The sequence below is a fragment of the Hippocampus guttulatus genome, chromosome 5 (assembly GCF_054856545.1).
Source record: "Hippocampus guttulatus isolate MCC_2025c chromosome 5, RoL_Hgut_1.0, whole genome shotgun sequence".
In the NCBI taxonomy this organism is placed as follows: Eukaryota; Metazoa; Chordata; class Actinopteri; order Syngnathiformes; family Syngnathidae; genus Hippocampus; species Hippocampus guttulatus.
This window is the reverse complement of record NC_141265.1, coordinates 6608870-6634538: the sequence shown is the minus strand read 5'-3', so window position 1 is coordinate 6634538 and position 25669 is coordinate 6608870. Positions and strand designations below refer to the sequence as shown.

The 25669-nt window shown below is 42.6% G+C and overlaps 2 protein-coding genes across 7 annotated transcripts; one reads left to right on the top strand and one right to left on the bottom strand.

Moving 5' to 3' along the window:
* Positions 1-14: 14 nt before the first annotated feature.
* Positions 15-8233, bottom strand: myo1ha (myosin IHa). 6 transcript variants are annotated; one of them, XM_086110548.1, is made up of 31 exons: positions 8086-8233; positions 7897-8012; positions 7622-7820; positions 7449-7529; positions 7161-7340; positions 6984-7082; positions 6795-6911; positions 6639-6710; positions 6452-6571; positions 6307-6374; positions 5725-5830; positions 5558-5638; positions 5384-5475; positions 5153-5247; positions 5016-5062; positions 4765-4845; positions 4501-4606; positions 4302-4419; positions 4098-4211; positions 3042-3118; positions 2892-2960; positions 2724-2808; positions 2477-2639; positions 2314-2397; positions 2117-2210; positions 1574-1629; positions 1350-1485; positions 1197-1267; positions 982-1079; positions 786-885; positions 15-680 (listed from the first exon to the last, which is right to left on the bottom strand). In XM_086110548.1, exons 1-31 carry the CDS (start codon positions 8212-8214, stop codon positions 654-656), a joined length of 3081 nt encoding a protein of 1026 aa, XP_085966674.1. In that variant the 5' UTR covers positions 8215-8233; the 3' UTR covers positions 15-653. The 6 variants fall into 6 exon arrangements, 5 of the variants coding, with proteins under 5 accessions (XP_085966674.1, XP_085966673.1, XP_085966672.1 ...); XM_086110547.1 differs by having other exon boundaries at positions 6984-7340; XM_086110546.1 differs by having other exon boundaries at positions 4098-4419.
* Positions 8234-16217: 7984 nt separating this feature from the next.
* foxn4 (forkhead box N4) lies at positions 16218-25668 on the top strand. The gene is made up of 10 exons (XM_086110453.1): positions 16218-16726; positions 17237-17335; positions 19583-19749; positions 20615-20727; positions 20830-20940; positions 22387-22514; positions 22585-22681; positions 22758-22965; positions 23054-23443; positions 24797-25668. The coding sequence occupies exons 2-10, from the start codon at positions 17256-17258 to the stop codon at positions 25045-25047; spliced, it is 1545 nt and encodes a 514-aa protein (XP_085966579.1). The 5' UTR covers positions 16218-16726; positions 17237-17255; the 3' UTR covers positions 25048-25668.
* Position 25669: the final 1 nt, after the last annotated feature.

The window sequence follows — 25669 nt, the reverse complement described above, 5'->3', positions numbered from 1 at the left end:
GAGGAGGAACAGAGTCCTGCGGACATGCTTTTTAACAAGGACAGAAATTACATTAGTCACTCATCACAGAAAGTTCGGTTTTGCACAGTTATAAATTGATATGTGTAACAATCACTCGTAGATTTATTGTACAGAGGTGAACATATACAGTATGTTTTATATTTATACATCTCAAATAAATTTCTACAAATGAAATAATTGCATCCATTTTTATTTTGCATTCTCTAATTGCTAGGAAATATACAAAGCTAATGTACACAATAAGAGACACAAGCACAATATCATGAAGTCGATGCAAAATCTTAAAATTCTGCCTTGACAAAGAACGCTGAGTTTTTAATTTGTGCAATATGTTCATATTTGAATCTTGATTTTAGTGGCGCTACATTACACTCTTTCTGACCTTATTTAGCGACATGGCAAAATATTCGAGACACATCTACAATGCAACTACAACCATAAACAGTTATGTTAATACCTCATGTAATAATGTAAAATAAAGCAGTGAGAGGTGATATTTCATCAAATAGGCGCATCCTAAAGTGCATAAAACTCCGAGGTTAGACGTGTCTCCTGTGGCCATGTTGATCCAGCTTTTGGGGTCCCTAATGAAATATGCAGGGGCCTCTTGTGTGTCTCGTCTGCCCCTCAAGTTACCTCGGCCTGGCCCGAGTGGCAACCTGAAAGGACAAATGTTGCTGATTCCAGCAAGTACCTCCCCTGCCTAAAACTCAAAAGCCTTGCCATATATGGTGCAAAAGGTTGTGATGACAACGTGAACGCACCACCATGAGGTGTCCGTTCTTGGCCTTGTACACGTTCGGCTCTGGGCCGGTGCTGAAATCGATTGCGCTCTCTCTTCCAGCCTGGATTTCTATCTTGATGCTGCACACCGATGCAAACGCAAACACTTTGATCAGCTCACCTGTATCGTATCGACTGTATTGGAATTACTCTTTATCTTTCCATTTTGTATCTTACCTGCTCTGAGCCACCCTGACCACGTTCTGTTTGTTAGCAATGATGCTGAGTTTGGTCACCAGCTCAAACAAGTGGTTGCACTGCATGACAAGATCTCCCTGAAACACAATGGCCCTCATTTATCATGTTTGAAGAAGTTGGACAATTTTGATGTAAAGTGTGGTTTATTATCTTTGTAAAAATAGCGTACAATATAAAGCTATGATATTCTGTACCTTTTCTTTGGGGTCCTCACACGCTACGTGTAACACAATGATACTGTCTGTCAAATTACTGACAGAAATCCCTACAATGGGAGATGGTCCATAAACTTAAAGAGTTGAACAGGAAATCGCAATGGAAGGTGTGTAGGTGACAACAATGACGACCTTTGAGAGCCGTGTACAAAATCCTCTGTTTGATCCTCGTGTCCTCCGCCATGTAGGCCGCCGCCTGGGTGAAGATGAGCTGTCGCGGCCTCGTTTTGAAACCGTTCCTGTCGTATTTAATCATTGGGACGCTGTACTGCACACAAATAAATCCCATCGCAGGAGAATGGATTTGATTATAGACAATCAGCAGAAAAAAATAACATCAGCTCTTTTTTTTTTACCTTGATGTGCTCATTGCGAATCATTTGAAGGACCCTTGCATTGATGTCTCGCTCACCTAAAGTGATAAGACAGAAGGAAAATATAAATATAGAATATTAAATAGAATGCTGTAGGGCTTAACTGGGGCTACACAGTATTCTGATGTTGTAGATGTTCTGTCAAGCGCTTTGCTACAGCTGCATCGGTTGGGAAACCACCATTTAAACAAAAATGTGGTTAGCAATAGTGGTTAGCACATCAACTCACACATTCGAGAGGTCCCAGGTTTGAATCTTGATTTTCCTGTGGGGAGTTTGCATGTGCTAGCATGCATTTTCTCCATTACTCTGACTTTCTCCAGAATTACATTACATTAAACATTCTTGTTAGGTTCATTGGAAACTCTCAATCAGGGCTCACATTTTTGAAATTGAGAGCAACTTTTTGGGTACTTAATGTGAAGGGCTACCAGTTTGATCCACACATAACAAATTATTGTTTTCATGAGTTCCATGATAGCAGTGCTTGCCTGATTATTTTAACAATAAAGGTCTCTCACTCACTGATTCTGGTTTCCGCAAAAGATTGAGCAACACTTTGCGGATAACTTTCCTTTTTCCCCTTGAACATGCAGCTGGCAATGAACTTCATTTCAAGCTAAAAACAAAAAAAAAACAGGAAATTGCAATAACTGAATAATAATAATGATGATGATGATGCTAATAAAGAAACAGAAGTTGTATTTAACTTTGTTTGCTACCTGTGTTTTTCTCTGGGGTGTGATCCCTCTTACGTATTTTCTCACCATGAGGCGGTAGTGCAGTTTACGAAGTATTTCTGATGTCTGGAGTGGGAAGAACATACAAAGGTTGACTGGCGTATAACATGTATTAAATTTTTGCGTCAATCTTGTTTCTGTTTACCTCGACTAGCACTTGTGGCGGAGAGAGCCACGTGGTTTTATCCAAAACTGTCTTTGGCAAGTTTTCTTTGAGCCTGTTCAGGTAATTCTGCCTCACAAAGGCCAAATACTCAGAGTTATCTGTCACTTTTGCTTGCCCTCTGGTCATATAACCTTTGATAAATCTATAAATAAAATGACATATCGAAAAATGTTTTACAATTCTCTTGCAATGAGATGAGTGTGATATTCTCAGCTTGTTTTTTTACTGTTTAATGACTTTCACAGCCCATGCTCTCTTGTCTCTCTCCTTCCTTGCCTGCACTCCTCTCCAGCACGTCTCAATCTTCGTTGCTGTGGGCATAAAAAAAAAAAAAAGTGGAATAATTTACATGCGCCAAATCACACATTACTTCAGGTAAGCGTCAAGCATGTACCAGCTTCCTTCTGTTTTCGGAACTCGCCCTTTGCCCTGTAGCCTTTGTATTTGGCCTGGAGTCTGGTTGCTGAAACGGTAAGAAACATTCATTGAATGTGCAAACTGCCAAAGCCTTGATTATGATGTACATAATTGGATTTGCTCTCACCCAATTGATGTTTGCATTTTTCAAAAGCATCCTCTGTGGCATACAGGGTTCTTGGATGGCGGATGAATATTTTGGTTCTAATGAAATCAAAAAATCGTGAAACACATTCACCTTGAATTTCAACTCTCAAGGTATAGTCGGGTAAATTAGAATCAAACATATAGGCCTCTATTTTTCTCCGCGTGGCTCTGTGCAGAGGCGGGTTACGCTCGATGTTGGTATTTTCGCAGAGGAGAGCAGGCCAGCGAATCTGTGAGTGGGAGGGCTACACCGCTGTGTGAGTGGTCACAGCTGACGGCGATCATGGCCGATAAAAGCAGCTCCTTTCATTCCTGTTAAATGTTGCGCGCCAGTAGTGCATCTGCAACATGGTGTGGGCACCTGGAGTGTGACCCCCCATAGCTGTTCTGCCAAGCGTAACAATAATAATAATAATAATAATGGTCTGTATTAAAAAAAAAGATTGAACAGAGTAGCTAAAAACATTTTCTAGTTCAGTTTTGGTTGTAGAATCCAAACATCTCATTACTTTTTCCTCCATATGGTCCCATTTTTGAGTGAGGTGAAAACTCCTCTTTGAGTGGTCAGTATCTTCTATAAATCCCATAGCAGTCCAGATATTGTTCTTGGAAATTAGCTTAAAAGTTACTAGTGCGCAGGGTTCCCTTTAAGCAACGTTGGCTGGGCCAACACGCTACCTAGTAGCCGAACTAAACGGTCCAAAAAAAAGAATAGCACATAGTGCGTAACAGAAAAATTGGAGGATGAGGCACAATGAATGGTCCCACTATCCTTTGTGTGAAATAATGAGCTAGAAAAAAAACTGAAGGAGCCACTGAGGAAGCATTTGACATCATTTTTTGGGATGATGGCCAACAATAGAGTCCGGCATTGAACTCGAATGAGAATCTTTGGGATGTACTCGATACGACTTCACACAGTGTGCCCACTAAATGTAACTATGGACAAAAATAAATGCTGACACTGCGAATATATTCCATAATCAAAGTTCAACTTGGGCCAACAAATGACATTAAGTGAAGATATTTTTCTGACCTTCCCATTTTGTACTCATTTGGAAAATAGCCCAGATGTTGAACCAGCACCAACACGCCATCAGCAGGTTCTCCTCTCCAATGTGGCCAAGTGGCTGGGCACAAAGCTTTATATCTGTTCAGTGTATCATAAATTTGCATCAGCATCATGTACGCGATACAAGGGATCAAAGTCGCCATTGGCACGATGTCCAAATCTTCATACCGCTGTAAAAAGACGTCATACTTCCGCCTGTAAGCGAAACCAGCACGCCTGACTCTCAGGTGCTGCATCAGGCCCAAATATTTGATCTGATGTCTGATGAGAGCTTCGTCAAACTGTCCTGGGTTAGCGAAGGAGGCTAAGTGAAAAATTCATTTTGCATCTCCTTTTAAAAAACAAAAAAAGCTTTTCATAAAAGTACCTGACTTCCTGGACTCATTGGATTTCAGGCAACGTATATACCAGGCGTCTTTGGCCACGAGGATCTCTGTCAGCTTCAGCAGGCTGCTCTTAAACTGGGTGGCCACCTAAATACAGAATGCGGCTCATAATGCCGAGTCAACAGTTCGTCTGTCAGGTGCACATGGCTTGAAGATGAGATGTCACACTGTCACCGGCAGTAGTTGCTGGGCCTTATCTTACTTAGCGAACACTGGTTTTGACAGTGTTGTGATAGGGAACTTACAGTTTCTGGTCTTCGCTTGCTATCTGTGTCCGTGGAAGTGAAGCATTGCCTAACGATACTGTTTTTTGATTGCCATATCAGCTGGGAGAAGGTGGGAGAACACACACAGGAAAAAAAAAATGCACCGGGAGATTGACATGCCTAACTGGATAATTCAAATGATCAAACATTTGTATTCAAATTCTAAAAGATAATACGGAGTCATGAGTTTTCAATTATTAAAAAATAAATAAATCAAGTGGCATACTTACATCTTTAATATTTTTATATAAGAGGTCATTATTTTTATCCAGAAAACCTACAAAAGACATCATAGCATTTTAGGGACTTTGCTCAACACAATATTTAGCTCTTTGAACGCTAACGTGTCGGTTGCGCTTTACTTTACCCACAACACAATAGGTGACCTCTCCGGCATAATGCAAGAGACGAAAATCTCCTCTCTCCAGCGTCCTACGTGTCTTTTTGTCTGCCAGCTTGTGTCTACACTCCAAGGTGGGAAGAGGATGAGGACAGATGAGGACTTTCTGCCAGTCCACTCATTAGCTTCTCGGCAGCAGATGAAAGTTTGAAACCGTAGATTTCAACCAAGTGACATTTCAGCGTGATGTGAACTCACGAGACAAAGTGGGGGTGATTTCCCATTTTTTCCTCCAATCTCTCCAGGAAAGTGAGATCTGTAGCCTCTCCTGGCCTCAGACACTCCTCATCCTGTAGGTTCAGAATCAGTCGTGCGCAATAATTGTCCCCCCACTGAGGTCAGGATTGTATGTTTATTCGAGCGAACGCATACCAGGACTGATATAATTCCCCTGTGTCTCTCCTCCACGAGGTCGCAGATGATCTTGTTGTTGAAGAACTGCACCGGCTCCCACTGAGGAGAACCACGTGTGAGCGGAACTCTATTCAACAGCAAACCAGCGTTAATGCACGTTTTATTTTGGAGATGAATCGGCGGACCTCAATATCCTCTGCTTGGTATTCCTCCTGCTCCGCCTTGAGCGTGAGCTGGATGAAAAGTTGCTGCAGCTTCTCATTGCAATAGTTAATGCAGAATTGCTCGAAACTGAAGGGGGGAAAAAACACAAGTAAGAGATCATAGCGGATGGTCATGCTTTTGTTTCTCAAAACTGTAAACAACAAATCATGCATGAGGTCATCTGTCTCTTCAACAATGATAGCATATATGAGAGATGAAACATGTGCACGCGTAATTAGTCTCATTCTATGTTAGGGGTGTCAATCTTATTTGAGCTCATGGGCCGCATGTAAGAAAATCGATTCCCCTGTCAACTCATGGTCTGTAACTTAAAACTTCAGATTATTGAACTTTTAAGTAGTATTTCAGTTGGTTTAAGAGTGTTGGGATAACCTTTAACGAGTATTTAGAAATTATTTATAAGGAGTATTTAGGTAACTTTGAAGGAATATTTCTGAGATCTAAGAGTTTTTTTTTTGGCATACACACAAACATACTGACATGCAAAATTTCATGAATAACATTTCTACTTGTGAAGCATAAGGAAGGCCAAAGTGGCCTACCTGTTAATATTAAAAACCTCAAAACCGTAGATGTCCAAAAGTCCAATGACAGTTTTTCTTGAAGGATCCTGAAAATTAAAATAATAATGACAGTTATGAAATGTCATCGTGTTTGACAAAGATGTCACGCTTTTCACGAGCTCACAGTGTTCTCCATGGACTCATTTATCCTGTTCACCAGCCAGGTAAAGGTATGTCCATATATGGCCTTGGCCAGGGCATCGCGCACAAAGACGGCGTGATCCACAGTAAACGGACTGAGCACCTTGAGAAGAAGTCAAATATCGTATAACCGGTCAATTTTTAATTACAAAGTCATTTAAGAGTCACACCTGGTCCGTTTTGGCTTCAATCTTCCTGTATGTTAGTCCTTCTTGTAGACTGTGAGCATCAATTCCAAGGAGCTGCAATGATATGACACGAACCACCTGAACCTTTTTTGGTTCTTGTTCTTAAAGTCGTTCATTTTTTGTGTGTAGATTTCTTACATTTGAGACCCAACGCAACTCTGCATTTTTGTCGTTGAGAGTAGCATGACCTTTACCGTCAGGCTCAAACTTAACATTGCCCAGGTGAAGAACACTCGCAACAATCCCAAACAAGTGCTGCACACAATTTGCAAGGCCATTCAAATGATTTACTTGAAATGAAATCTTCAGTGAAAAGTCCTCACTTACGTTCGTGTTGATCGCATCGATGTCAATAACTTGAAATGCATTTTTGACTGTCTTCCAGTCATTTTTGTCATTGATAGAAGGCACAACGGGGCGCTCTCCCTGTCGGGGAGTTGACAACGTGACAATTGGCAAATGTGCAAATAAAATTGACCCGCATTGGAGATCACTCGCGCATACTTGTGTTAGGTAGCTGTAATGCTGGCAGTCTCTCTCAAGGCCCAACTGGTGCAGCAGGTCCTCTTCTCCTCCCTCCAGGAGCTGGTAGAAAATGTGAAAGTTTCTCTCCCCGTGGTTCTGATGTACCACCCTTGACTTTTCGAGCAGGTAGTTCAGGATGTGGCCGCCGACAGCATCCCCCTGTTGCACAGGATCCAACGGTTTCAGAAATATCCGTGACGACGCTTGGGACGGGGAGCCCTTGAGAGACATCGCGGGCTTCAATCAACAAAATCGAACTCTTCTTACCTCGCCATCAAACTGAATGTCCATATACTTCCCGAACCGACTCGAGTTGTCATTTTTCAGCGTTTTGGCATTCCCAAAAGCCTGCGCAGAGACACAAGTGTATGTCGCATGTTTTGCAAGCCTGACATGTTTTGCGAAGTGTCATCACAGCATAATAGAGGATTAAATAAAACCTCAAGAACGGGGTTGGACATGAGCATCTTGTCCCTGACGGTGTTGAGCAGAGCGGTGCTTGGACAGCTGACTGCATAATACTGTAGAATCTTTTTAGAGGCTTCCGTCTTCCCTGCTCCGCTCTCTCCCGAGATGAGGATGAAGTGATTGTTGAACTCAGACAGCATGGTGTGGTAGGCGTTGTCGGCCAGAGCATAGCTAAGCGCGGGCAGTCGTGCACAATGTTAGGTCAAGCTTAAATCACAATATTATCAACACTCATTTTTCGACTCACATGTGAGGCGGAAGCTCAAAAAAGTTGACCCCCATGTACATATCCATCTGTTTCTTATTGTAGATGTCCAACTCTTTGAAGGGGTTTACAGAGACCAGCAGAGTGCCAATGTAGGTCTGGAAGAGTGAGTCAAAGTTGTACAACATTTATGAGTAAAATACACAGACGAGAGTTCGGTGTCTCACTCACATAAATGAGGTCCTTGCTGAAACGTTTCTTGAGGTTGTTGAGGAAGGCTGCTTCCGAGGTCTCATCCAAGAGAACAAAGTCTTGAATACCAACCTGGTCCCTCGCATTTAGAGCGCCCTCCATGTCCATCTCCACCTGTGCAAGACACATTCAAGCAGCCGGGATTTGTGGAAACGGACAGGAACAATTTTGTATTTGTCTTGATTATCAAACTGAAATAATCTGATTGCGCTTAGACTGCGGTCAACACTTGACTTCCTGTTCTGTGCGTCCTTCAATGTGTTTTGAAAGAACATTTCCATTTTGAGTAAATGGAACAAAAGTATTTCTATATTTTATTCAGTTTTGTGTATTTTAGAATTTTGGAGTAAGCATTTAAAGAGAAAGACCAACTTTTTGTCAAAATACAGAAACATATCGAACATACTAGTTTCATCATTTGTTATTTCAAGCTAAAACCATACCAAATAAGCTAATCAAAATTCCTTCCCTCCAGTAACCACTTTCAGCTTCTATATTTTGCTCTTTCGGTAAGAAGTTTTTGTTCAGTTTTGATCCTTCAACCTTTTGGTGCCCCTAGTGCCGCCACTCCTTGCAAAATGTACTCGTCCACTCCAAATCACATGGAAATTAAAATCCTCCCAAACTCTCTGCCACAAGACATATAGCTACTTTTGTCAAGCGTATCCTAAAACTGCGCATTTAAACTTGAATGTTCAACTTCTGGATGAATAAAATCTGAAGAGCAAGTGTGACAAATTTCTGCAAGCACAAAAAAAACCCACAAACGTTGCCATATATTTGTCATTCGTCACAGGATGTTTCAATGACTTTATGGGGGAGATTGGAGCTGGAAAAAAAAACACCCCCCCCCCACCCCAAAAAAAGCACAAACATGGTGCAAGTTAGCCCGATTGAGTGCACGGGTCCAGAGGTCCGATGTGGCATTGAGACAACACGGTTTGCGCACATGAGCAGACAGAAGCTATGGTCATCTTGGCCCCCGGCCCGCATGTTTCACCGGGGCTGATGCACCAAGCAATCACAACACGCTGTTCAAATGGGACTATGGGGAGCCCCCTAAAAAACAGCGGCACATAAGCATAGTGGGAAAAATTCCACCAATCTGTTTTGCATTCTCAGCGCCAACACGAGGACCAAAGGTTTTCCCAGCTTTTGTTGGTTTTGTATTTTCTCCTCCTCTCTTTTGGAAGCAGAAGTCCTTTGATACTCAATTCTCTCTGTAAAAACATTTAGAAAAAGATAATCCATTGGATCTAATTGACACAAAGCCCTTCACTCCCTCCTACCCTACCCTCTATCCTTCGCCTATGGCCCTCATTTCTTCTGAGAAAGGCCAAGTGTTTTTGTCCTGTAAATACCACGAAGCAGAGACAAAAAAGATGTCTTTAAAATGCAGTCTACAATCCATTACACATATTCCCCCTGCATATCCATTCAGTAATTATTCATTAGAAAACATTTAACGTCACAATGAATTTCACACTAGGCAGTCGAAACACAATGGAGGAGATTTGGCCTATTTTGGGACGAGGACTTCGGGAGGACGGGGGTGGGGAGGGTTGGCTGTACAGAGGAAGGGTGAAGGCGAAGGCTGGAGAAAGAGGTGCGGGCGAGGAGGGTGGGGGTGAAGGCTGCACTATTTGTCTGATCCGAGAAGCTCTGAAACAGGGCCGTCTTGAGACAACGGGGCAGACTAAATAGTGCAGTAACGGTCTGTGCCCCGCTGCTTGCTGTGACACTCATTTGGTGCGCCCTGAGGGGCAACAATAGAGGCTTGTTCTTCGTTATCCTGTGCTGTAATTTGGACTTCATTACTCTGCCGGGGGGCCCCACTGGAAGGAGAGAAGAGGCCAGTCAGATGGGGGGGGGGGGGGGGGGGGTTCCATGTCAACCTCTGCACCCTTATATGCTCTCGCCCCTTCTCCTGGACAATACCCCTGAACCGCCCCACCGGCCCTGTGTCCCCGCCATTAACCCTTAACCGCCCCACCCCACCCACTTTAAGCCAACGAGACAGGTGAACAATATCGTTGAAGGAACCCTTTCTGGGACGTCAGAATCAATCTGGTGATGTGATGGGGGCAATGCCGGTGTCTGGTTTCTTTGACACCCCCTTTATTTGGAGGAAGAAACATCTCTCGGGGCGGCACAAGCAGACAATATGGTGGGACAGCGTGACTTAGGGGTCTGCCATACAGTATTACAAATAATAACGTGGACAGATAAGCTCCTGTCAAGAGGACGATTCACGAATTCAATAGTCATCATCATGCTAATGTTTGGGGTTTTCATGGAGCGTTTTTTAAAGGGTTTTGGTGTTTTTGTTGGTCTCCTAAATGCTGTCTTCTTCTGAGGGAATATGATTGTATCTTTAATAAAGACAGACAAGATGTGATTTGCCATTACTTTTGTACATAGAGTGGAGCCTCCAAAGTCGAACACAATCATGTGACACTATATATATATATATATACACACTGTATATATTATACATATATATATATATATATAGAGAGAGAGAGAGAGAGAGAGAGAGAGAGAGAGAGAGAGAGAGAGAGAGAGACACACACACACACACAGGTTTTTTTTTTTAAGATATCCTTTATTTGTCCCACACTGGGGAAATTTACAGTCCACAGCAGCAAAATTGGGGGGTAGAAGAAGAAAAACAAAGTGTTTGCATTTACAAAAATAAATGTTTCAGAGAGAGCTGTACACAGTTTGATTAAGTGCAATATAAATATAGCTATAGATAAGGTGGCTGTGCTATTTACAATTGTTACTGGGTTGTTGTTTTTTTGTTTTAATCTTGAGAAGAATAAATATTTATTGACCTCATCTAAACAGTTGAATCCTATGTCTTCACTTGGAATCATTGCGTTATCATGTCATATAAACAGAACACATCTCCTCTTTATTGGCTGGCAACCGGTTCAGGGTGTCCCCCGCCTACTGCCCGAAGACGGCTGGGATAGGCTCCAGCAACCCTTGTGAGGATAAGTGGGTAGGAAAATTGATGGACTTCTCCTCTTTGCCATCACTGTCATGTGGTGGCATCACAAAACACAAAAAGAGCCGAAGATGAAAAGCGCAACATTTTCAGCATTCGACTTTGGAACCACAAAAAGAAATGCCTGTGCATGCACGTGCACTGGGTTGCAATTTGCGCGACAATTAAGCATTTTGAGCCCAATTTGGTGAGCAGTGGAATGAATGGTCATGCGCTGGGTATTTGTCAGCTCATGTCAGTGCTGCACAGATCATTGTATTGTAATTAAGAGACGTTCCCTCATCTTGTCTCGAGTGTCACTGTTGCCTGACACTGTGTGATCTCATCCATGTGAGAAGCAGCCTTCAACGGAGGGGAGGGAGATGCAAGGGATTATGCAAGCAATTTGCCAACAAGGAAGTGGGAAGCTTCATCCACCTTGCATACTTGTATGTAATATGTAGTAACAATGAAGTCGTAGCTACAATTACGTTCCATCAAGTGTATAACGAGCACATGTTTTTTAAAACCCAACATTTACTAAATCCAATGTAAAGTCATGACAACTGGACTGACCCAGAGAGAAATTCAATAAATAATCAAACCTGCATGTCTGAAGTTGTTTGTTTTGCCGTCATCAATCAGGATCCAAACTTGCAAACACTTCCTTTCGACAAAATCGCCCGGCCTCCTGTGTCTGCTTGCATTGGGTCACCCGGTGAAACAGTTAGCGAAGTCGACGTGCCTCTGAATCTGCCCTCTGCAAAAGCTGCGTAGGTGTTGCCGCTTGGAAGCCCAATCCTGACCCACAATTAGGCCACAGTGCACCAGGTGCTTAATCATTCATGCCGTGGGAGGTGGAGGGACCAAGATATCTTATTCACTTCTTACCCGAGTGTCTACTTCTATGCTGAGTGTAGCGTAACCATCCAGAAACTGGATCCAAACCACTCAGTTTCAGCCCCCTAATCTTTCTCCAGCTTCTTCCTTTTCTATACTTCTTCTACGTTAGCTCTGATGTCCATTATACACTTTAAAAAGCCCCCCAGCCCAAATCTTCCTCCTTCTCCCTGTGCCAACGTCCTGGTCTGGTTACGGATCTTTGATTAGCCGGATAGTCTGGATATACAACAGGACGCACTTGATGACTCAGCATTACTGAGCTGTTCTCAGAGAAGACCGTTGTTGTCATGAGAGGGCTCATCTGCCCAAAAACAAAAACGTTTTGCTTGGGTGAAAACTGCTCAGATTTGACCACCTTCAGTTCTACTCCTCATTATTACGTTAATACAAATGATCTTGTGTAACTGATACAGGTTGACTAAGAGGGTCCAAACATTTCCGCTACCTTATTTATTCAAAACACTCCCACCGTCCTGTCCCTGGAATAAAGACTCAACCGTAATGATTATATGAAGCTGTTAACCCTTGCAAGGAGAGACCAGGTGGGCGGAATTAACTGTTTACCGCTGTTACCCAGTAACGGCCATTAAGCAGACACACACACACACACACACACACACACACCTAAGGAACCACAGGTGTCCACTTTCTTTGCTCTACTGACTCGCATACAGTATATGAAAGAAATGTATCCGTCCCCATTTATTGATTGATTGACAATCGGAAAGCTTTTCGTCAACTACTTAGATGATTGAGCGATTGGGCTTCTTTGAACAATCCAGTCCAGAGAGGTTGTCAGGGTTACCTTGGTTTGCCCCACCTCTCCCCTGACTGAGTGGTCCAGCAATGCTTGTCCAATCTTAACAAGCTTTGCGCTACCCACTGGGCTGTGATTCAGCACGAGACCCGGCAAATCCAATTACACAGGAGTCATAGAGGTTGATTTTCCCATTATAGATTCCATGCTGAGAATGAGAGCTGATGATAACACTCGCATCGCACCACGGCTGCTCCTGCGCCCTTCTCTCATTTTGTCCTCTCGGTTTTGTTCTGCCCGCTCTTCCTATCTCATTCTTTGATCAAATACCTCCTTTCTTTCTTTCCATCGCCGCTACTCTCATAGTCTCTGATTCCAATTTTTAAGAGCCCTGCAACAAACGTCATGACTTTAGTTCTAAAGGGATGGGTCAAAGAGATTACTTGATGAAGTTGAAACACATTTGCACCTTGCTTAATAAAAAGCCAAAAAAAATTGCTAATCATATGTCATGTATCATTTTGATGTCAGTTATAATTTGAATAGTTTTTAAAGCATTTTTTTAGTTAAAAAAAAAAACACAAATCCAAACTTCCTGCCTAAGCGGCCTCTGGGTGCCCCCGCCCCCCTTTGGAGACACCATGTCCCCTCTACATGAAAACTTACATGAGCTCTTTTAGAGCCGAGGCTATTTTCCACTAAGTCAGCACTCCGAAATGAACAGGACTTTTGCTCCAGAAGCAGTGAACCACACTGACCACGCCTCAGAGCAAAGGTCAACCAAACGTCCACACCACTGTCTGACCCCAGTAAACTGAACTGAAAAGATTTTTTTTCTGTGATCTTCCAGGACATGAAGATGAATGCCGGATGACGGACCAATAGCGTTGCTGATTGGCTGACTGACCTATTCACTGACTGATTGACTCACTTTCTGATTGGCTAGTTGACAACCCGACCAGATTACTAATTTACCGACTGGCCAACCTACTGTCTGATTTGCTGATGTCTGGACTGGCTAGCTGAGTGAGTGAGTGACTGACTGCCTGACTTGGGTGGCTGACTAACCTACTCATTGTCTGACAAGCATGACTAGAGGACGTACCCCCTTGCTTGATTGGCAAACTAATAGAGCCGACTGACTGACCCAGAGATCACCTGAAGGGGATGAGCAGCTGGCCAACACATGGACTGACTGACTGACCGAGTAGATGAGCAACTGACCAACTCACAACATGTTGACGCTGACTAAATGGTTCACCGTCTCTCTGACCCATGCAAGTCGGAGATGTTTGTGGCTTTTCAGCAGCCTTTAGCAGAACACTTGCGCCTCCAGTTCCATTTAAGCACAGTTGACAGCAGCTCATCCCGGGTGGGCATTGGGTCACTCTGGGTGATACGCGGCTCTTTGCGGGTGGAGGGGTCTCTGCCCAGAGAGGAGATTAAAGTCGTGAGTTGACCTCATTCTCAGAAGTGTTGGTGTGTTTTGAGTAAACACTCGGTGGAAGACAAAAAGACAGGCTACAAACACGGGCCAGCCCTCAGGCTGTGATCCCATTGTTTCCCCATTAGTCCCGAACAGGCATGAGAAGGGAAAGCTGTCACTCTTGTCACTGAGCTGCAGGAAGTCCTCACACTCTCTTGCGCTGGTGGCCTTGAATGTATCGTACATAGCCAACTCAATGCTGCTCCAAACATCACTGATGTTTTTGAGACCTGCAGTTTTACTGCCTGACTACAGACATGATACCAGCTGCAAAAAAAAAAAAAAACAGTTGTGCAACATACACTTACTGGATGCTGCATTGGGTGTCCGATCTAACGCATTTATAACCAAACACTGTGATCACAGCATTGAGACCGTCAGGTGTGAAGCGGGGAATTATCCAGTTTCTTAATGAGTCCAACAAAAACGAATTATTTACTACAAATAATGTATCTTTGTTCATCCACTGTACACCTAATTTTCATTCATACAACAGAATAATAGCAGCAGCAAAAGCTCAACTAAACAGGAACAGCTTTCACACCAAGTAAGTCAATGCATTATGTCAATAAAGTGAGACGAGATCATTATTTCAGTCAGAACCTTCGATGACATTTTTTTTGATGGTGTAACGTGAGGTTCTATATAACACTATGACCCTTGGCTCAGTAAAAGTTGGGAAACACTGAAAACGATACACTTGCTGTTTCAAAAATTCGACCTGAACAAAGATGATTGATATTTTAATTGGGAAAACAATACAATCGTACTTTCGTCGATAGTGTTGTAGAACCAAATGAGAGATACAAAATTTTCATGAGTTCACCCTTTACAAAACTATCAACCACAATCCTAAAGTTTTCATGAGTACATCATTTGAAAGGCCATATTTTAATTTGTGTCACCAGCTTTTCAAGAGAGAAATATCCAATTTTACTTGCAAGCTAAGAAAAACATGACTTATTTTTCTGGAAATAAAGTACAGTACAGTATATTTGTTCATCCATCAAGTGACGTATCGTGAAAGAGCAAAACAATTCAAATATCCTCCACTAGATGGCAGAAGTTTACATAATTAATCTAGACATTTGAGTTTGGTGGTGCGAAATATTTGTCTCATGTGAAATGATGAGCGCCTTAGCTCAATAGAGGTGTAAAACACTGCTGGCACGCGTTCAGAACTTTGCGGGTTTTAGGACCTTGGGGGTGTGCTCTGTGAGGTCTTTTTTTTTTTTTTTTTTGGCCGTTACATTCATGCATGTAATCATTGATTGTTCCTTTGTGACACACCGATTTACCATCTGTGGGCTCTCATGGGGATGCTCACGTTCTGTCACTGCAGACTTTTGAAGAATCCCCCGCTCCACCAACACCACCTCCATCGTAAGATAGCAAATGACATACCATGCCCTCACCTTTCATTGAAGCGCTTCCCATTGATTTATCAAGAAATTTTGTTTTCGCGTAAAATCGTACACCGACGTTGCTGAATTCGATGGTGCATGTACGCACCATGGCAGTTTACAATCAAAAGAAACATATTCTTATTCCTGAGAGGGATGAGTCACCGTGTCTATTTTACGTCTCACTTTACAAGACGGGCGATATGCAAACCTCCACATTGAACTATTTTCTGAAGTGAACCTGCTCAGCCATCCTGTCCCCCCCCCTGCTCCTCCTTCAGCCGCCCTCCCTTCACGCGCCTCCCCGGCTCTTTTTCCCCACTGCTGAGAGGAACAGGACGCGGCCACTACGGCGGGAAGCAATGATCCTCAAGCACTTCCCTTCGGAAAAAAAAGAAAGAAAAAAAACCACTGTTCACCATCACATACACAGATGCCACCACAAATAGCGACTCACATCGTCTTAGACCTCTCATGGAGTAACCCGACAGAAACATATGAGGATATTTAATCTTGAATAAGACGTTCTTCTATTTTTTTTTCTCTAAAATTAGGTGGCCTTGCTTCCTTACTTATTTTTGCGTTTTGAAAACTCGTGTGTGCGGCTCGAACGAAAACGTTTTTTTTAAAATAGGTTTTAGTGTATGCATCAGATTTTATGTCAAGAATGGTTCAATAATGAGACTAAAATGTCAGGAATGGAGTTTGGAGTAATTTTTTACAAATCTAGCTTGGTGTTTGGCCACTGATGGTACTCTGGAAGTGTGCGTCAGCGTTTGCGCCCTTCGCAAAAAAGACAGTAAAAAAATCTGCAAAGTGTCTTTCCGACCCGATATTGCAGTGAAGTTAGTGAATGGGACTGTTGGAAGCAGCTGTCAAAGTCATGGGATCCTCCTGCCCCCGGGCCGCCTGGGAGCGCCTTTCAGCTCTCCACTGCGCATGAGCGCGGTTTGGACAGCTCCAGAGAGGGAAATTTAAAAACGGTTTTTTGGGGGAGAATCAAGTGCTGCACAGTGGAATACAGTAGATGGTCTCCCGGAGGATCCATCCAAACATTCTTCCAATATCATCCAAAACAGGTAAATTGCAAGAATGTTCTCATCGTTGGCACATTTCCCTTTGTTGAAGGTTTGGTTTATTGAGTGAATTGAATTTTTAAAGTCTTGTGTCTTTGTTGTTACTGTCTTTGTTGTCATGGCAAATTATGAGACATTTAAAATCTCGGTGCTACCCTTAATGCCAACACTTAAATCTCTGAATTAAAGTTAAAAATACTCTTTTGATTATTTGAGAAACATGTTTGCCAGAGGAGCTGAATAATAATTTGTACAGCCTACTTCCACATAACAACAACAACAACATGCTACTAATATTTGTGATAATACCATACACCATTTTGAATGTTTTTCTTCTCATTATTAATGCTTATGTCTGTGTGGATTTAATTATTGATTTGAATATTTGCTTTTAAAATGAACTGGATCGCATCATGACCAATGTTGCGCTTTTTCCTCATTAACATTACATCTGTTTAAAGCATCATCGTGACATGAATAAAATATGCTTATTTTATTTGTGTCACTGTTGAGGTATCAAATATCCCAGGAAATGATAGAAGGTGGAATTACATCCAGGATGTCAGGAATAATTGAGGATACTGGCCATCATCCGTCTCCACAAGACTATAGGTAACTAAACTATTTCAAACTTGTTATGTTATCAACAGCGCTTCAATTTAGCGAATGCAATGAACCAACCACGTCTGCGTAAGCATTAGCAAAGAGTTTGGGAGTAAAATGCCCAGTACATGTATGACAAATAGTTCCATTGGGCAAATGGGGGAAGGGGAGTGGGATGCATGGAAAAAAAAAGAGAAGTAGAATAAATGATTTTCAGTCTGAATGGATCTGTCAGAAACCATCAGCTCTGTTTACACTCCTGCTGTCGGCACACGGAGAGCTTGAACCTCTCGGGCCGTCGGCTCAGGGGGAGATGGGGCACTCTCTGGGTCACCCGCATGCACAAGTGGCTCCCAATTAGACAAGGACGAGAGGGGAGGGCAAATGAGGGAGAGGGAAGGGGGTTTGGGGTTCAATATTTTGTGTTGTTGAACCTCTGGGAAGACTTGGGTGATAAACGGAGACATGGGCTCAACATGTTATGCCTCAGTGAATCTCTATGCCTGCTGGTGGCACAAGAAGAGGGGAGGTGGAAAGGGCCTTGTGTGCCAAAGTTTTTTTTTTTAATCTGTGTTTTGGACAGTTCTAGGTCAGAAAATACTGTATGCAGCGAGTCCGGGTACATAATTTTTCTACTGTAATTGAGTGTATCCAACCAATCCCTTTTTCATGCAAAACCATACGAAAATAATAATCTTCGAATGTCCACCTGATTTATGTGGTGCTACAATCCATATGCATTTAATATTTTTTTCTTGACTATTTGTATTGCATTATCCTGATGTATTATTATTTGTAATAATATCGAAATGACAACACATTTTGGAAATAGTGCAAAAGGGCGAACTTTTTTTTTTTGGTCATATAACGCAATAGTATTGTGAGATTAAAATTTGCGATCCCCACATATAATACTGAATGACTTCAGTAATGTCGCTAAATGCGTGCATCAAAACAGTCCAATTCAATGATAACAGTGCAGTCGACACGTGCTGTCTGCAGTGATGTCAAGTCACAACACACACATATATAAACACATACAAGCCAAAGTCTGACCTCTAATTGCATTTGCATCGTCCTCTGGCCCTTAGCTGATTTCCTCACGTAGGACGACAAGTCACAGGGGTGTACGTATGGTGTGGATATGGGGTGCTGGGCGTGGTTTTACCGAGGCTGGAAAGGGACAGGGAAGCAGATGGTATCCTATTTGTCCCTCCAATGTGAGGCCTGTCATTCCGGCAGATTAATGCAAGGGCCCGGGGCAAAGAAAAGAACCGACAGAAACAATCAAGGAAGGGTCTGGCCAAGACAATAGAGCCACGTGCCACTGGGCAGATTTGTCGTTTGGGACACAATAGGTGATCATTTTTCAATAGACAAGGCCAACTGTTGCAGGCAACATGTGCTGCTGTGCTCTGTTTCAAACGATCTCATGTGTTGTTTACTTATGATTCAGCCAATGGTGAGGGCTGGGCTGCGGTCACCTGACACGGTTGATTTTTTTTAATAGGAGATTTGGTTTGTGCATGTATGGGAGGCGGGGTTGTTCCTTCACTGTCCCCACAAAGTGAATAATATATGTTGTCATGGCGACCCCTGTTACAAAACCTGAACACTTAGAGTGTAGGGGAGACTGAAGAGGATTGAAGAGGATTCTTCTGTTATTCTCTCCCGAGCTGACCGCATAAAAGACATCATGACTGCAAGACGGGTAGTTCGCTGCTGGAATCGAATCACTTTACTCAACAAAACGCTGATCGTAAATGATTAAAAATACATTTCTTAATCACTGACCATAAAGATGTGCTATATTGAAGACCTATTAAAAAATGTCCCCATCATCCAATAAATAACTAAATACATAAATAAAGTCTTGCAATAAACAGTAAGTTTCTCGGTTTGGTTTAAATAATTTTAAGCACTTTCTAGTCAATAAGATTCACCCCACACCTTTCCTACAATAATAAAACCGATGATTTCTACTGAATGGGATTTGTTTAACTCCCTCATTGTTGATCAAAACACTCCCTCATGAATTAACACCAGTAGCTAATCTTCTTATATGCTAAATCCTAGACGGTACCGTTTAATATACTTACACTCGAACCCAGCCTCACTGAGCAGCTGAGGCTTCTGACTTGGAGAGATAAAAATTGCCCCCTTTGGAGTTTGCATATAAATGCCACCTGTGCTCTTTGAGCCGGATCTGACAGCCACGTTGCCCAACCCAGCGCTTCTCCCTTTCTCCCTCTGAAGGCTTCTGACCACAGACCCCTCCCAACTTAGGGAGGAGGACCTCCCTGGGGATCTGCAGTCTCTATCATGGCTCACCTCGGTGGACGTGCCCCGACTACAGCAGATGGTGGATGGCTGTGGCCACAGTAATGGGGCCTCCCAGGGCAGCTTGTTGCAGCAACAGACAGGTGAGGTCACAAGTGGTACCTAAAACAAACAAACAAAAACAACTAAATAATCACACCAGAACCAAAGAAGTCATATGGATTCTGGTGTTGGAAAATTATGAAGTTCCCTAGTGGCAGTCGGAAGATACCGTATTGGCCCAAATATAAGACGGTGTTTTTTGCATTGAAATAAGACTGAGAAAGTGGGAGTCGAGACATTATACCCACTCACGATGCAAGATGACGCCAGATACCACTGAACTTGACTCCCCAGGCCAAAGCGAACCCCTGTCACGAAGAAGAAAAGTAAAAATAGCGGTAAGAAAGAAAAGAGAAGAAAATACTGTAATCAAAGAGATAACAGAAAAAGGGGAAACGTAGCGACAGTCTGGAGAAAAGTGGGTCGAAGATCGGCCAGGTTAACCGGCAGTTGAGGAGAAGTTATGATGTAATTTCAAAAACCAGAAGCCATTCATTTACGAATGTGATTGCAGTTTAGTTTACATATTTAAATGTTCCGATATTAAGATTTGAATGAGGCAAAATAACATGCTTTTTTTCTCAAATATACAGTATCGTTAAAATCATTTGTTTCAGATGTACTGTAATTATTTTCTGTATAAAAATTACTTTGGTGTTCAATGAGTCTTGAAAAAGAGGGGGTCGTCTTTTAATCAGGGCCGTCTTACTGTATATTCGGGCCAATACGGTACTATCGGTATTCAGTAACACTGAAGTTCTTGAGTTATGGAGGAGGACAGAACATGACAACTGAGAGGCAGACATGTTAACCGCTTGTCCAAGAGCTATATTGATGGATGAACAATTCGTATAGATCATCATGTCATCTTTCATTTAAAAATGCTCTATATTTTGCTCCTTAAAGCCCAACTGAGCAGCATGGCCATGACAGGAGGTCAGCCCTCCATGCTCCACCTGCAAAGCAACATGCAGCACAGCCCACTGGGAATCAGCATCATCAACACCCACAGCGGAACAGTGAGTTTAAGAGCACCACATGGAAGGCTCGGTCACTACATCCTCTACGACACATACGTGGTTGCATTGTGTGCATTTTTTATTTATTTTTTTGCCTCACAGATGTCTCCATTCTCCATGAATGGAATGCCCTCACCAGGGTACCAGTGTCCTACCTCCGTTTACCAGTCAGCACCACAGCAGGTGTACTCGCTAACTCAAACTGGACAACAGGTAACGCACATAAATGAATGCACCCTTGGTCAGACACTCATTAAAATACGTATAAATGCTCAAAACCCAGAGCACTGATTTGGGGATATCTAGCAAACTAACTAACTGATTTGGGGACCTCTGAATAATCTGGCAAAATATTGTTCTACATTAGCCAGCCACAACATAATGACCATTTTGTTGGTGTCAGGCCATCACCTCCTACATCACAATTTGGTATATATATTTTTTCACTAATCTATATGATTGGTCAAACCTCACGTGTGTATGGATGTTATTTTGATAAATAATTGAGCAATCTAAAGTGTTTTAAAAAGGTTGGCTCTCTGATTATGAAATGTCAGACTCTTAAAACACGCTAGTTTAAAAGTAACCCAAATTTGTTGAAATAGTTTAGCCAGCACTAGGTCCAAAAGGGAATAAGCTAATGCTGGGTTATTTATACCCAACACATTGGGTTGGGTATTTGTCCCAGCACATTGGGCGAATATTTGGATCCAGCAAGCGGTAAAAACTCCCCATACTGATGAGGTAAAGCTAACAAGAAAAGCGTTGCCAGCTAATCAGGATGTGGTATCTGAGGTTAAACAGTTTTATTTTCAGAGAAGAAGCAACTTTCCCATGTCAGGGGTCACGACAGCAAGTCACTGATGTTTGGCACTGTTTTTCCACTGGATGCCCTTTTAGACACAAGCTACCCATTTTTATCCATGCTCGAGAGCAGAGATGGCTGGGAATCTGCGTATGGTACAAAGAATGTTCCCACTTTTTGCCATGACTGAGATGTCAACCCCGACCTTTGAGCCATCCGGCCACCACCAACATTTTCTAACAATGTAACATTAAATTTACTTCAAATTCAGGTTACCAAATGTTGTCCAAACAGAGACCAGCGTCAGTTCTTCAGCCTGTCCAAATCAAATCTTCAACCCAATCTACTGCATAAATATAATAACCCAATCCACTCAAAATCCAGAGCTACCCGGTGAGTGGGTGAGGAAAACAACCAACCATCTTGTGGTGTGTTAATTTTCAAAGGGGACATACTCATCTACAGTATTGTCAAGGCAAGGTGGAGTCCATTGTTTTTGTCGTACACTGAAGACGTCAGATCAAATGATTAATATGAAACAAAATTTCAGATTCTCTTTGCGGGTATTTACTTTTTAATATGTTAAACATCAACATTATCCTCGCGCATCTGAACCTAATCTGGCTGGTCAGTGGCATTACATTAATGTGAAATCTGAAATATGTTGGTATGTCATTGCATGTTTCATTACCACATATTGTATATTTTTCGCATTGGCTAAGAGAAAACAAATGGCGCGAGTTGTTAATATCGAGTGGATTTTGAACATCCACTGACCAAATATGGTTCCTAAATAAGGTGTGACAAGTCTCGATGATAATCTTAATACTACCATGATTCTCTTTTTCCGTTAGTGCTCAACAGGCGGACTGTACAGCGACGTCTCTTTCAACAACCAAAGTCTATTTTCACAACCTCGCCTGGCGCCACAAGAACAAGACCTGCAGCCAAAAAGTTTCCCGAAGCCCATCTACTCCTACAGGTTGGCTCTCATGCATCACCTCTGTGCTCTCATGCTCACCGCCTCATTCACAACTCCTTTCTCTCTTCAGCTGTTTGATTGCCATGGCTCTGAAGAACAGTAAAACCGGGAGCCTTCCAGTCAGCGAGATCTATAGCTTTATGAAGGAACACTTTCCTTATTTCAAGGTAAAAAAACCATTTCCTTCATTTTGATCATGAATCATGAACGAAGGCACGGCTCACACGACTCTTTTCCCTGCAGACGGCCCCGGACGGATGGAAGAATTCCGTTCGACACAACCTGTCTTTAAATAAATGTTTTGAGAAAGTGGAGAACAAGACAAGCAGCTCATCCCGAAAGGGTTGTCTGTGGGCGCTGAACCCAGCCAAAATTGACAAGATGGAGGAAGAGATGCAGAAGTGGAAACGCAAGGATCTCCCCGCCATCCGCCGCAGCATGGCGAATCCAGGTCAGGGACAAACTGACAATGTTTTAAAAGATCCAATGCAGTCGGCAGCTATAGGCTTTGAGTTACTCATCTGTCTTCTGTCTTGTAGATGAGCTGGACAAACTGATCACCGACCGCCCAGAGAACTGCAGGCGGAAGGCAATCGAACCAGTCATGACCCGGCTGCCCAACTGTCCAACGGGCCTTTCGCTGACGGCCCAGATGCAGCAGCCCCAGCCCATCGTGACCCTCTCCCTGCCGTGTTTACCGATGCACCAGCACCATCAGATCCAAGCCCAGCTGCAGGCCCAAGCCCGCTCTGCACCGATGTCCCCGGCCCCAGCCCAAACTCCTCCCCTCCACGCGGTGCCCGAACTCTCCCATAGTCCGCTAACTCAGCAACCCAGCAAGCCCCCGGACGACTTTTACAGCGTTCACGTTGATAGCCACACAGAGGTGGATGCACTGGATCCCAGCATCATGGATTTTGCCTTCCAAGGTAAACTTGACCCATGTGCTGTTCCCTGCTATACAAGTCAAAATGATTAGAAACGTACATAAGAGCAATAATAAATAATTAAAAAACAATGAAAACAAAACTAAAGTTAAAATAAATGAACTAACATCACATTAGTTAAATCTGAATTGAAAAAGCGGGTCTTGAGCCCACTCGTACAAAATATGATACTATCACTACAGCCCTGAGGTACAATACGAAACAGATAAAAGAAAATTGTTACAACAGTTTGTGAGTTTGTGAAAAGGAAACCACTGCCTACCTTAGTAGAGACCTCGCGCGGAGGCATGGGACGCACTTTGGCAGCGTGTTAAGTGCAGAAACTTTAAAATGCTTTTCCTAGCGCTCCAGATTCCCATTCTTTGCCACTAACATCTGTGAATTGTAGATGAAACAAACTTTGAATGAGAATAATAATTCTATCAATAAAAGATAAACTAATAAATAAAAGCTATAATGCAACACCTAAACCTGCAACTGCAGACCGCTAGGTTAAAGGTGATGTTTTATTTTATTTTTTAAATAATTTTTTTGTGATCGTCAAACTGATAGGATACTTAGAGGGCAGTGTGCACTAACACCAAAATATATAATATTAACACACAAACAGAAACAGAAACCAGTTCGCGGGGTACCGGTCAAAAACTAGTATCTTGTGGTATAAAAGTGAGCTCAGAGATATCACTTTACACCAGTGGTTCTTAACCTGGATTCGATCGAACACGAGGGATTCAGTGAATCGGTCTCAGGGGTTCGACGGAGTCTCTGCCATGGAGGTTAAGACACACCTGACTCAAGGTGTCAATTAGTTATAACACGCCCGCTTGGGGATTGCTGGCTGCGGACGATCACATGACATTGCTTGTCCAATCAGTGCTGCAGGAAATTTAGTTCGCTCAGTTAGCCACCGTGCAACTGCCGTGATAGTACGTCATACAATTAAAAAAAACACTATACTTATGCCATATAATTTTATTTACTTTAATTTTATTTGTTTTTCATAAATGTGTTTTTTTAATGTATTGATATTGTAAAATATATATATATTTTTTTCACTAATGAAGGGTTCGGTGAACGTGCATATGAATTGGTTGGGTTCGGTACCTCTAAAAAGGTTAAGAACCACTGCTTTACACTCCACTAAAAACACAGATCACAGAAAGCCAGATTGTTTCATTGGATTAGAATACAGTACTGCGATAGTAAAACAAAAGCGAGCACCATGCACACTTCACAATCACAAATGTTGTGTTGACTGAGATGCAATAACAATCACAACTACGTACGTTGACATTTAGTGCAAATCCTTGACGTGATCAATCCTTCTGACCTCAGGTAACCTGTGGGAGGAAATGAAGGACGAAAGCTTTAACCTGGATGCATTGGGCACCTTCAGTAACTCCCCACTGCGACTATCAGACTGCGATTTGGCGACCAGCCTCCCTCCTCCTGCCTCCAGCGGAGCAAACCTGCCGCTGTCAGACGTCCAAGTGACGGGCCTGTACACTTCGTACACATCACAGGAGACCCTCTCCTCCCAGTGCATGGGCTCACCAGCCAGCAGCAAACCCATCATCCTTCTTTAGAGCAATACTACTCTTCCACGGAGATGACTTTTTAAGGATGATATCTGACGGGATACCAACCGGAGACATTCTTTTGTACAAATCAGCTGGGAGATCTCAAAAATAGTTTGTGAAGTCAACAAGAAAACTGTTCACGAAGAAAAAAAAAAAAAGAGGCAGCAGAAAAGCATGTAAGACTTCACGATATCGATCTTTGCTAAGCAAAGACTCCAAGATGCCCGTGGAAGTACACACAATACTTTGTGGAGGAAATGCCGAGTTTTTCTACTGCTGACTCTGTGTTCGAAAGCCCTTCCATAACTGTAGTTCCGTCCCTTGTCTGCTGTAATTGTGATCAACGTTATTGCTGTGTTGTTTTATTTATATTTATACAAAAAAAGGCAGCTGGGGATTATGACTGCACGTCAACCTTTTGCTGTATATATTTGAATGTTCAAATGGCTATTACCACAGAAAGGTTTTCTTTTGACTGCATTTATCCAACTCCATTCCAAAAGGCTGACATGTGCTATCACTTTGTAATTCTGATTTCACACCTCAAATATGTGATTAACATGTTGGATGGAATATTAGATGTGTATTATGTTCCATTAAAAAACAAAGCAAAACAAGTTTCTTTTGC

Excerpts from the sequence above, each read along its gene's own strand:
- myo1ha (XM_086110545.1), bottom strand. The coding sequence starts at position 8,214 with ATGGACATGGAGGGCGCTCTAAATGCGAGGGACCAGGTTGGTATTCAA. Across the intron at positions 6,572-6,638 it reads TTGAAGCCAAAACGGACCAG|GTGCTCAGTCCGTTTACTGT; the intron begins GTGTGACTCTTA and ends CTTCTTCTCAAG. Across the intron at positions 5,063-5,152 it reads GGTCACCTATTGTGTTGTGG|GTTTTCTGGATAAAAATAAT; the intron begins GTAAAGTAAAGC and ends TGTCTTTTGTAG.
- foxn4 (XM_086110453.1), top strand. The coding sequence starts at position 17,256 with ATGATAGAAGGTGGAATTACATCCAGGATGTCAGGAATAATTGAGGAT. Across the intron at positions 20,728-20,829 it reads TCAACACCCACAGCGGAACA|ATGTCTCCATTCTCCATGAA; the intron begins GTGAGTTTAAGA and ends TTTGCCTCACAG. Across the intron at positions 22,966-23,053 it reads CCGCAGCATGGCGAATCCAG|ATGAGCTGGACAAACTGATC; the intron begins GTCAGGGACAAA and ends TCTGTCTTGTAG.